Below are 12,937 nucleotides of genomic sequence, written 5' to 3'. Positions count from 1 at the left end.
TTGGAAGTTTCCCCCACGTGTTCGAAGCTGAAAAAGCACAAAGTTCTTCATTCATTTGTGTCACACAGACACACACACAGACACACACACATACCGACACACACACAGACACACACAGACACACACACACACACACACACACACACACACACACACCCCTTTTTCTCCTTGGAAGGGTTCCCCACTTGTTCGAAGATGAAAAAGCAAAAGTTCTTTATTTATTGCGTCACACACACACACACACACACACAGAGAACTTTGGCTAGCTGCGTGCAGGTCTAGAGGGGTCGCAACTACCCTCACGCTGCAAATCCCAAAGTCCAGGGCCAGCAAAAAGCTCCAGCCGCCGCGGCGGGTGAGCGCGGCAAGTGAGTGGACGGCGGGCAGAGGGGGGAGCGTGGGGAGGAGTCGGGCCACCCCCGCCGCCCCCGCAGTCCCGCGTCGGTGCCACCGGCGGAGATGAAATGTGAGCCCGGGTGGCCGAGGACGCCGCGCGGCTGCCGGGCCCGCCCCCGAAGTGCCTTGGGGAGAGACAAAGAGACCTCGCCCCCGGCGCAGCCCGGCGCCAGCCGGCCCCGCGTCCCCTGCCAGGCTCCCCGGGCCATGCGCGGGCAGCACCCGGTGCCACTCCGCTCTCGGGCGCTCGACTCTGACCCTCTGATCGCCCCCCGACCCTCCTCCATCCCCCACCCCCCACGGATTCCGCGACCGCGCATCCCTCGGCGTCCGTCCCTCCCGTCGGCTCGTCTGTCCCTGCGTCTTGGCGCGCCCCGTTGGCTCAGCGGCTTGGATGGACGCGCGCGGGCTGCCCGGGGGTCCAGGGATCTTGCTGTCCAAGTTGGTCCTGCTCTTTGTCTACGCAGGTCAGTTGCGACTTAGGGGGTGGTAGATTGGGAGGGACGCGCCCGGACCTTCGCGGGGAGGGGGGGGGGAACGTGCAGATCGCGGGGGGGCCCGGCGGGGCCGGAGGGAACCCAAGAAAGAGCGCGCGGGGAAAGGCTAACCCTGCACGCGCTTTGGCTTTGTTTTGCTTTGTTTTACTTTTTGCTTTGCTTTGCTTTATTTTCTTCTCCCGCAGCTTTACCCTCCCAGCCACCCCACCCTTGGCTTTTCCTGTCTTCTGTTCGCTCGGGGCCCCGCCACTGGCAATCCCACCCTTGAGTGCGTTGCATCTGAGCCACAGGTTCGCCTGAAAATAAAGCGTCCAGTTGTCTGCGTGACTCTGGAGGTGAGGCAGAAGGAAGGGAGACATTTTTCAAAGCCCCCGAAGTTTAGGTTGGACACTGCTGAAGTTTTAAACCTAGAAGCATCCAGGGACTTTGCAGGGTTTTTAGTAGCGGTTTTTGGCTCCCTCCACCGCTTTCCCTATATCCCAGTTCTCCAACTGTAGAAATGAAAAAGCCCTACGCTTTGGCTTTTGCAGTTCCCAAGCGCAGTTGACTGCATCAGTTAGGTATGGTAGTTGTTTGGGGCCATTCCTGGCAGTGCTGGGGTATAGGCGGTGGCAGGGATTGAACCCGGGCTAGCCTCCTTGCAAGGTTTAGAGCCCTGTATTCCTTCCCCATCCCTTGCGTTAAGTTTGAGAGGTGTGACTGCACCACCCAGAATTTAATCTTGATTCCTTGACTTCTTAAGAACTTATTTGTAGCCATATATTTTTTCTCCTCCCAGTTATTTTTAGTGAGAATAGCTGATCATAAATGAAGCAAAGTGAAATTTTTGGTTTGTTTGAGATGGACCGGGAGTCCAAAATGGTTCTTCACGGATTATTCGTGGCGTATAAAGTTAATCATACATAAGGTTTTGCATCTGCCTTGTTTCCACAAAACAAGCTGAATCAAAGTTCTTTGGAAACTTTATGCCTCCCTCTCCCACCAAAATTGTAGGCACGATTATAAATTTAGGTGTAACACTAGGGTATTACTTTCCATACCTTGCAACACACTTGAAGACTTACTTCAAAACATAACTCCCTGCCCATGAAGAAAAATTAGAATTCCTCACCTAACCTGGACAGAAATCAGTAATAATAACCTCTATAGAATTTACAGTCTGTTAATTAAAATTAAATTACTGACTGCCTATGAGCTGTCTTAAATCAATATTATTATAGGCAAAACATGGACTTTCAAAATACGAAAATGTATTTAATAAAAATAGGAAAACCCCTTTTTATTGAATCAGGAGAGTCCACATTCTAATCCATGTATGGAGTTTCCATTTCTAAGGTTTTTAGAACTTGACAGTCAATTTTATTAATTTATTTTATATAAAAAATCTCATTATTAATTCATTTGAAACCATGACCATTCTTTCTACCCTCTTTCTTATAAAAAGAAATAAAAACCAAAAAAAAAGGCAATAAATTCCACTTAAATGCTCTCACGTATGTTTATTCAATCATGCTACTAAACAACAACCTTTGTTATTTTGTCTATTTTATTCCCTAGGGTCAAATGTAAGCATCTACTTTGTACCTTTTTCCTTCCCTCACCCCTACTCCCACAGCATCTTGGTTCTTTATTTTCAAAAGTTTTCCCTTCATTCCTCCTCTCTTTCCACAGCCCTCTCTAGTAAGCAGGAAAAGTAATCATAAGCTAATACCTGACTAGCTTATTGTCTTTGGTAAGAAATGTTTAAGTAATGTGGTGGTGTTCTTTGATGTTAATTCCTAATCTCTCCCCGTCTGGGCTTTTTTGAGCATGTCCTATACCCTCAATTGCCAGGTATTATTTGGGATAGAAGTTAAAGACTTCTATCTTTAACTTCTATCTTTAACGGTGGCGTGGGGGAGGGGGAGGATGGGGTGGGGTGGTGGGAGGGATGCTGGGACCATTGGTGGTGGAAAATGGGCACTGGTGGAGGGATGGGCACTTGATCATTGTATGACTGAAATGCAAGCACAAAAGTTTGTAAATCTGTAACTGTGCCTCACGGTGATTCAGTAATAAAAAATTTTTTTAAAAAAGAAGTTAAAGACTATGCTAGGACTATGCTTTAAATATTATCTGGAAGACAAAGGTGTATCCATTACTCCAATATATGTAAAATTGTATCTCATTTATATAATCACATGCATTAGGTGTTCAAAGGCTGTCTCCTCACTGGGTCATGGGTACAAGATGATGTTTGTTTTGCTCAATACAGTATTTCCAGAAGCTAGCTCAACTTCGGGCCCATTAGAACAGCTCAGTAAAAAAAAGTAAAATTAAGTATGTGTATTGAGGAAGACTATCAGGAAGTAGGAGAGAGAATATGTAGGCAGAAGGAGGTAGAGCAGGACAGATGTGAACGAAAGTGAAAATCATGAGATGGATAGATGCAGAATTAGCAATGAGTTTGGTTGGAATTAAAAGATTCAACTGGAAATGGAAATTGAGGGTAGATGAAGGAAAGACATAAAAATAGTTTGTTATATTTAATATAGACATTTGGTATATTTGGCATATTTAGTATAGACATAAAAATAATTTGGGTGCCCATGAAGTGAATTACCTGCTTTAATGGGACAAAAATCTAAATCAAGGCACTGTCCATTGCATGCATTCCCTGCAGTTTCCCAGCCACGAGCAAATGCATTAAATTCACATCCATTTGTTAAGGAAATAAGAGCAAGATTTCTGTACTTGAAGCATCATATGGTACTATGGAGTACCACTTGGATAAAGACTAAATGAAATGTTTATATTAATATCCATTTCATTACAAAGGCAGGATTTGATCAAGGTCCTTCTGCCTTCCGGGCTATAGCTGGTGACTTCGGTCCCCTCCTTTTCCTTCCTCTTTTATCTAGAGTTGTAGCAGGGCAAGTGCTTGCAACCAGATCTTTCTTTTCCTCTGTTTCACTTTCCTTTAGGTGGATTATGGAGTGGAAGTCCTTCCATATTCTTATAATTAAAGGCATGTTTGAAGAATGTTAGAACAGGCTCATTTTTAGGAGTACTGACTTAAACATGAGATATTTTATCTCATCCATTTCGGGGGGCTGGAACGATAGCACAGTGGGTAGGGCGTTTGCCTTGCACGCAGCTGACCTGGGTTCGATTCCTCTGCCCTCTCGGAGAGCCTAGCAAGCTATGGAGAATATCTCGCTTGCATGGCAGAGCCTGGCAAGCTATCCGTGACATATTTGATATGCCAAAAACAGTAACAGCAAGGCTCACAATGGAGACGTTATTGGAGCCTGCTCGAGCAAATCGATGAGCAACAGTGACAGTGACAGTGATCCATTTTGGAGAGGTTGTTGGTTTGGAGGGAAACGTCTGTCAGTGTTCAAAGTTTACTCCTGACTCTGTACTTAGGGATCACTCTTGACAGTGCTCATCATTCCCTAAACTTAGGTTGGCTATTTGCAAGGCAAATGCCTTAATACTGGTTCTAACTCTCCGGCCTCTATAATGTATGCTTTGACAGCAATTCGAATGGTCCACTATTTTACAAAGAAAATGTGCTCCTGTGTTCAAAATGTGACCTTCATGGCATTAGTCTCAAACATAGAAAGACAACTGACATATCCAGATAAGTTTTGAAGTGGGGTTGATACCTCAGTTTGAAATGTTGTGATTGTGAATATATATGCTGCACTAGTAGCTCTTTCATTTAATTTGGGGAAGTAGACATCACTGGAAAGTGCCACAGAGTTAATGAGCCATAGATGACATGATCTCGTTGCTGCATCTAACCTCTTGACCATAAGTTTTGGGGATTGGTTTCCCATAATATTGTCTCTAAATATGTTGATAACACTGTATTCAAATAATGGAGTAATCAGAATAGAGTAATTGAATCTTGGATATTCATGGGGAGTTAATAAGTTGAAACTGTTCTTGGTTTTATTAAAATGATACTCCATAAAGCTACTCATTGGTTGTCCAGCTTCAGTGGAATAAGCAAATAATCAGCTTTCCCATTATCTCAGTGGCTTTTAAGAGCATGAAGCAAACATTCCTGCTAAGTTCTTCAGAAAACTAGCCAGTTTGATGAATTGAAGTAATTATTCAGCACTAAAAGTGAGAGCTAGAGAAAGTCACTGGAAAAAAAATATATAAAAAGTCTTAAAATGTGTGATGTATTTTTCAAAAAGCATGAATTGTCAATAAATAATTGATTATGCTTATGGATTTAAGTAGAGTTGTTGAATCTTCAAAGGGCAATTGTTTTCTCCTCTCACTTATTTTTACCACCCTTTAGAGGAAAACATCAGAGTGTGTTCATTTGAATTAGAATTCAAATAGAATCGAAGATAAACCTGAAAGTTTTTACTTGTCCCCAAAATGTGATATGTTATTGAAAAAGGTGAATGAGTAAAACTACTTTTTTGATCACATCTACTCTAAAAAATCATCTTGGCAAAGAGATGATGTAAAAAAACCTAATTTTTTCTTTTGAGACAAATCAATGACATGACATGTAGACATAAGTATGCATCACTGTAGCAGTGTCCTCCCGTTGTTCATCAATTGGCTCAAGCAGGTACTAGTAATGTCTCTATTGTGAGACTTGTTATTACTGTCTCTGGCATACCAAATATGCCACAGATAGCTTGCCAGGCTCTGCTATGGGGGCAGGATACTTTCGGTAGCTTGCTGGGCTCTCCAAGAGGAATGGAGGAATTGAACTTGGGTCAGCTGTTTGCAAGGCAAACTCCTTACCCGCTGTGCTATTGCTCCAGTCATATATATAAGTACATTAACTTACAATTTATAATTTTGGCAAGAAAATTTCAGTCATACACTTTGGTTAGTACTCATACACATTGGTTAGTAATTAACAGAATCTTTAAAGTTGTAAATGGCAACATATTTTTGTATCTTGAACATGTAACTTAAATGATCAGACAAAATATTTTTCTAATGTATTTAAAATTTACATATACGTTTATAATTGATATCACTGACACTATCAAAATGTGTTTTATTTTAGTTTTGATTTGGGCCTTCTGTGCAAGACATGTACCTCAACCCCTGTACTCTATGCAGCCGTCCAATTTTTTTGAATTCATTTTTTGGGTTCTTACCTTGCAGTTCTTAGGGTATATTTTAGACTCTGTGCCCAGGGATCACTCCTGGCAGTGCCAGGAATCCATATGTGGTGCTCAGGACTGAATTCAGGCCAGCGACTTGCAAGGAAAGTACCTGTGCTATTTCTCTACTTTCTAAAGTATTTTTAAGTAATGTCTTAAACATTAATTGTTTAGACAGAGTAAAGAATTTTTTAAAGATAGAGAAAGTTTTACTTAACATTAGGGTACAATTTTCATATCCCTAGAATCATGGATAGTAAAAATAGACAGTAGTTTGATTTTGTCATTGCCATCATTTTCTATTTAGTAAGAAAATGCCTTGCCCCCTACATTCAGTGCTATTCCATAGCTTATTGTTTCTTAAATCTGACATTAAATGCATTCTTTATTCAAAAGTTAGTTATCTACAGATACATTTTTTGTTTATTGATAAACTATGGAAATTCATTTTTGTCCCCATCTATTTAGACATCATGTTAAATGAAGTTAGTCAGAAGAAGGATAAACGCAGGATAACACCGCTCTTAGGTAGAGTAACTGGATGAAGGAATGCAGTGTTATAAAGTGAGGATGCCCTGTTCAATCTTGGCCTCACAGTATAGGGAGGAGGAAGGAAGAAATAGTGGAGGGGAGGGAGAGAAGAGACAGATGAAAAGCAATGGGGCCTGGTCAGGGGAGTCAGGTCCAAAGGTGGTGTTAAGAAATAATAGAGCCAAATACCCAAACCACAGAGTCAACAGCACTGAAATCAAGAGACTTTTACAACTAAATTTAGAAAGTTGCCTGTCAAGAGGGCAGGCTGGAGGGAGGGGTAGGAGATACGGGTGTGGGGGGGACCTGGGAACTGTGGTGGAGGGAAGTTGACTGTGGGGGTAGGATCAGTGCTGTAATATTGTATATCTAGAACTCAACTATGAATAACTTTGTAGATCATGGTGCATTAATAAAAAAAGTTGAAAAAGAAAAGAATAAGAAATAGAACACACAGATACAAAACAAAAATGGTAAAGAAAAGCATTAAATGCCATTTTGAAATGATTTTTATTCAATGTCATTTATGTCAATAATTAATAAAAAATGATTGGGAGTAACAATAGTCATCAAGAGATTTTTATCTTTCAGAGATTGTTGTGAGAATTGCATTGACAAGTTGAATGAACCTACAAGTTGTATCATTCTTTCCTCCCTTCTTTCCTCCTACCCCTTTTCCTTCCTTCTGTCTTTCTTCCCCTTTCACTGTTGTATTCCAGGAATTTTACCAGTTATGTTTGATGTAAGAGATTCAAGCAGTGGTCTCTGCCTTTCCTCCCCCCTTCATATCTGATGAAGAAGGAAGACTAGGTGCTTAAAACAGTTGTAGAATGCTAAATACATAAAATGAAATCTAACTGCGCTCAAGAAGGGACACGAACCTACTAAGATACAAAATTGAACCTTTTTCCCCCTTGAAATGATGACATCAGGGTTCTAAGTGCATGCCTATGGTTTTTATTTCATAGATGATTGCTTTGCTCAGTGTGGCAAAGACTGCAGATCCTACTGCTGTGATGGAACCACGCCCTACTGTTGCTCCTACTATGCCTACATTGGAAATATCCTCTCGTGAGTAGTTCGTACCTTGGTCAATATTGATGCTCATTTCCAAGTTCAACTATCATATCTAAAGTATGAGGTTTTGGGAGCTAGCACAATAGCACAGCGGGTATGGCATTTGCTTTGCACGCGGCAGACCCGGGTTCAATTCCCAGCATCCCATATGTTCCCCCTGAGCACCACCAGGGGTAATTCCTGAGTGCAGAGCCAGGAGTAACCCCTGTGCATGGCTAGGTGTGACCCAAAAAGAAAAAAAAAGTATGAGGTTTTAAGCAGATGGGCAAGACATTTCAAGGTCGGTCATCATTGAGATATTCAGCACTTTTTAATTTGTTCCACTGCTTGACAAAATAGAAAAATTAGCATAAATTGCCTTTATTAGAAGAGAATTAGTGTTATTTTGTAGCTTGATATTCTTTGTAATAATAATAAGGGATTGAATTATGTTTTCAGACCATGGTCGTATATTGATAATTCCTAATGATCCAAATGCTGTTTCTGCTTTGTGGATACATTTGTAAGATGGAATTGATCCTTTACTTGTGGCTAGTTTATTTTTCCATGACTTTATTTGTTCAATTCACCCAGTAAATAACAAAGACATTTAGAACAGTAAAAATGTGGAATTTCCTACATCATATGTTTAAAGCAATGTCTGAAAACAAGCGTTCAAGAGAGGAGGGGCATTATGCAAAATGATAATCAGATACTAAAGTCAATGAAACAGATATATAGAATGTGTTATGTGTTTCTGCATAGTACATTAAGAATTTATTCTAGAGTTATTTCTGGGGAAAGCGAAATGGAGAAACAGGAACTGTTTTTAACAATGGGAACCTTTAATTTTCTCTATACAAACCTTTAAGTTGTGAAATAAAATATAAGAATTAGACACGTGAAAAATTTTTCTGAATTTCCCATGACTTTCAGAGAGTAACTGGAGTCTGGTCTTCATCCTCCGTCATTTTGATTTTCTGGTGCACCTCAAAATGATTTGAGAGTTGTTATGCTGTACTCCAGTTCATGTCCTTTGAATGCTTAAGTGCAACCAGAAAAGAAAATTAGGTACTAAGTGATAGGTATCTGGCTATTTTTGGATGTCTGCATTGAGTTGGCTTATAACTCATCCTCACTTTCCTGAGAATAGAAAACCTAGCAGAGAGCTGATATTAGAGGTCATGTGTCTCTGACTAAGAACCATATTTTAGCATACTGTTCAAGAAATATGGTTCTGTAAATGTCAGGATGTAAAGAAGTCTGATGAATGGAATTTCCGCATCCTTTGAAAGGCAAATAAACTCAAAATACAATGTTTGGATTTTTTTTTCAGGACACACATTGGATAGAAGTCTCCTTTTTGTATTATGAGTGGTCAGACTTATAGAGAGCAGAATTAATCAGCTCAGTATACCTCAAATATAAATATACATTGATGATTCACATTTATTTTATATCACATTTTAAAATACATCATTATTTCCAAATTCTTTTTTTGTTTTTGAATTATCTATATGTGTAAAATGCTGCTGTTTCAGGTAAATGCGTAAGTGAGCCTAGCTGGTAATGTAGATTGAGAGACTTAGGGTCAGAATGATTATGTTACCTTATTTTAGGGACATATCTCTTTCCACTAATTTCAGGATGGTGTATACTCTGCCTTTATTTCTCAACACCAGGCTCTTTCCATCATGGTAAATCTATATAGAACATATGATTATCTCCTAATCAAAATGCTTAAGCATTTTATATATGTGTGTGTATATGCACACACACATATATATATATACAAAATATACTTTATATTTGCAACTAGATTTTTGGAACTTTATCTTAAATATATATAATATTTTATATATGTACTTTATATTTGCAACTAGGTTCACAGTTTTGTAGTACATTTTCTAAGTCTCTGATCTACCACTGGTTACCATAAATAAGTATATTTATTTGGGTTAGTAGGGTCTGTGCTTGTTTTGTTTAAAAAAATGAATTTGTTGGGGGCATTGCCAGATAGCATTATATTTTAGGCATTTATAACTGGTTTTTGTTCAAAATAGAAACCACTTAATAAATTCCATCCTAGTTCTTAGGGGGAAAGGGGGCTTTAAAGTGTTTTCCCCATTGGATAAAGAATACATTTTCAGGATTTCCAGTTATTGTTTAAGAATTGAAAAGAGTTCTTAACTCCACCCAAATCCTTTTTTTAAAGTTGGGGTGTGTATGTGTTGGTGGTGGGTGGTGGGTAGATAGGAAAAAATCATTCCAAGAATGCTTACAAAAGTTCTTTCATGCACATGTTTTCAAATATTGCTATTTTGGAACTCATAAACCATACTTCCTCTCTTCCAAGCATTCAGGCACATTCTTGGTAAAAACCATTTTAATCATCTTAACAGAAAATTAAATCTTTGTGGCTCTCACAAAAATAGGGAGTAAAGCATTACACTCAATGAAATGTTACATGTAAGTGAATAATTTTATAGATTGATTATCATCCAATTTCTATTTTGTTTTCCAAATAGAAAATATTTTGGCTCCGTTTAAAATAAGCAAAAGGAAAAATATACAAAATGCAATTTGCCTCATTCTAGATCTTTCATAAACTGGTGAAATAAGGTACATTTGATCCTTCTTGCTGAAAACTCTCCTGAGTCATCTTCCAAAATAATCATAATAAAGGTGTTTGGCACTTCATTCTGTTTACTTCAAATGTCCTTTCTGCTTCAAAAACTGCTCATTGAGACCTGTTTGCTTTTTTAAAAAGAACTTCAAACTTCAACTTTCAATTTATGTTTTAGTTAAAATCCTGTTTTACTAAGGTTCTGTTCTATTTTATAATCAAAATGGCAAATAAATTCAGATTTTTCTCAGTGCCTTTTTTCTTATTTCAATGAAGAATTTTAAAGTTTGTTGACTTAAAAATTTAAAGAATTTAAAATTAAAATTGAATTAAAATTCTTAAAATTTTAAATTAAAAAAAATTAAAGTACCATTAAAAGTTAAAACAAAGAGACAGTGCCATAGAGATAGTATATTGGGTAAGGTGCTTGCCTTGCATGTGGCTGACTTTGGTTTTATTTTCAGCACCCCTTATAGTCCCTGAAAACTCACCCCCAAATTCCAGGAATGATTTCTGAGCACAGTTAGGAGTAAGCCCTGAACATAGCCAGGTAAACAAAAAAACAAAAAAAACAAAAAAAATAAACAAAAAAAATACTTAAACTCAGTGTATTAATTCATGTTAATTCTTTCAAATCATGACTAATGTTTTAAATGCATAGTTATTTGGGATTTAAAAAAAACTTTTTACAAAGTCATTATGTTCTTTGCTAATAATGACTTATTTACAAGTATACTAATGTTGTTGTTTGGCACTTAATAGCTAAGTCAGAGCATTTAAAAATGATTAAGTTATATATCCTCATTTCTAGAGTCTCACAATCGCAAGAGAGTGTACAAATAGTTTTAATTCAATGAACTCTTCTCTGAGTGTAACTTTAAGAGGATGGAGAGTCAGGAAGGGAGAAAATGATGTGTGTGTGTGTGTGTGTGTGTGTGTGTGTGTGTGTCTGTGTGTGTCTGTGTGTGTCTATAGAAAGATGTTTAGAGACAGTATTCCGAACACGAAGTTTGAACAGTGTTGAAGGAAGAGCAGATATTTATATCCATGACAGTGAAAAGAGGGAAGCACATTCCAGACGGAGAGACTCTCTCTCACAAAGGCAAAGATAAAAGAAAGGAAATGATCAGTTTGGGAAAATCCCTGTTGTTCAACTCTGCTTGAGAGGAAGGTAAAATTCTGAATACCATACATAAATAAGTATTTCAGACAAAAAACACGTACTTTTGCAAATTTTTTTAATTGGTAGTTCACATATTTTCACTGGTGGTGCTGAGTAGAACTAAAATAATTTAGTGTTTTTCTGGAAAGAAAGTAGCTTGTTTTACACAGAATGGACACATTTTTAGATACCCCTAAAATAAGGGACAAAGAGGGTAAGGGTAATTTTTCCAACCAAAGGCAGTAAACATTGGTTTTTATTTATTCGATGTGGGGGAGGAAAGTTATACTAGTTGGAATGATATACTAGTTAGAACAGTTTTTGACAGAATATATAACCTTGGAATGATTTGACCATTTTGGAGATTTCTGATAGAAATCTCAGGATGTTTCAAAATAAGAATTAGGCTAATTCAAAAGTAAACCAGATACTGTCAACATCTTTCTCAAGCAATTAGCAATTTTTCTTCATAAAAGATAAACATCTGTGATGAATATGGAAAGAGATACTCAATTTTTTGCCGCTGCTAAGATTTAATTGACATTCCCTGTAGAGGGGTGCAGTCTAAGAAGTGGTTTGTACAGTGCTCTTTGAAATGTGGTAGACTTTGAAAGAATAGAGAGTAAAAGTGAGTGGAAAATTACCGAAATCCAGTGGAACCAACTTAAACCAGAACTTTACTGAGTTAAAAGTAAACAGGTAGAGAGGAGAGAAGAGAAAATATTTTCCAATACTGAGTATGAACCAAACCAACTAGTTTGAACATAGAGAGCCAGGTAACAAGGTATAAGATTTAATCCACTTCTCAAAAATAGGTTTTTTTTTGTTTTTTTTTTTTTTTGCTTTTCCAGTTTGTCTTTGTAAAACGTAGATCTAAGAATTCCTCTGAGTGCCATCTGGCCAACACAGAATCCCCGCAGGGAACAATCAAGAGGAAGAGCTAATAATGGAGATCCTGGTGGCATTAAGTTCCTTTTCTTCTCAATGAAATGTGGAAGATGTATTGCCTATAGTTTGCAAAGACAGCTAAGAAGTATCACAACTGTGGTTTTAGAGCTATGTTATGCATGAAAGCAAGACTAAATTAGAAGATAAAGTTTTCATGGTTTCAATTGGCATTGGAGGTCTTATGCTCCTTGAGTGGGCTGGAGCGATAGCACAGTGGGTAGGGCATTTGCTTTGCCTTTTCGTGGCCGACCCGTGTTTGATTCCTCTGCCCTCTCGGAAAGCCCAAAGAGCAGAGCCTGGCAAGCTACCGTGGCGTCTCCAATATGCCAAAAACAGTAACAAGTCTCACAATGGAGACGTTACTGGTGCTTGCTTGAGCAAATCAATGAGCAATGGGATGACAATGACAGTGACAGTGATGCTCCTTGTGTAGCTGAACATTGTGAATAAAACACAAGATTCCGTTCAAATCCTGACAGAAACATACAACATTTAGAAATTTCAATGAATTTCATTGAAATAGCATTTAGTAGTGAAACACAGAGGTATACACTGAACAAGTCAAAATTGTGGGAGTCTAATTTTTATTCAT

General features: G+C 38.5%; 1 protein-coding gene across 2 annotated transcripts in view; it reads left to right on the top strand.

Annotated features, from left to right (window-relative positions):
- The first annotated feature begins 496 nt into the window (after positions 1 to 496).
- Positions 497 to 12,937, top strand: part of CYYR1 (cysteine and tyrosine rich 1) — a 120,854-nt gene continuing 108,413 nt past the window's right edge. For both annotated transcript variants that reach the window (XM_055127290.1, XM_055127289.1), the window contains exons 1-2: positions 497 to 863; positions 7,522 to 7,624. In XM_055127290.1, coding sequence (XP_054983265.1) covers positions 791 to 863; positions 7,522 to 7,624 — 176 coding nt within the window. In that variant the 5' untranslated portion in view covers positions 497 to 790. The remainder of the gene's footprint in view (positions 864 to 7,521; positions 7,625 to 12,937) is intronic.

This window comes from Sorex araneus, chromosome 2 (assembly GCF_027595985.1).
Source record: "Sorex araneus isolate mSorAra2 chromosome 2, mSorAra2.pri, whole genome shotgun sequence".
Lineage (NCBI taxonomy): Eukaryota > Metazoa > Chordata > Mammalia > Eulipotyphla > Soricidae > Sorex > Sorex araneus.
Note: the sequence above shows the minus strand (reverse complement) of the source record. Positions and strands in the feature narration are given on the sequence as shown.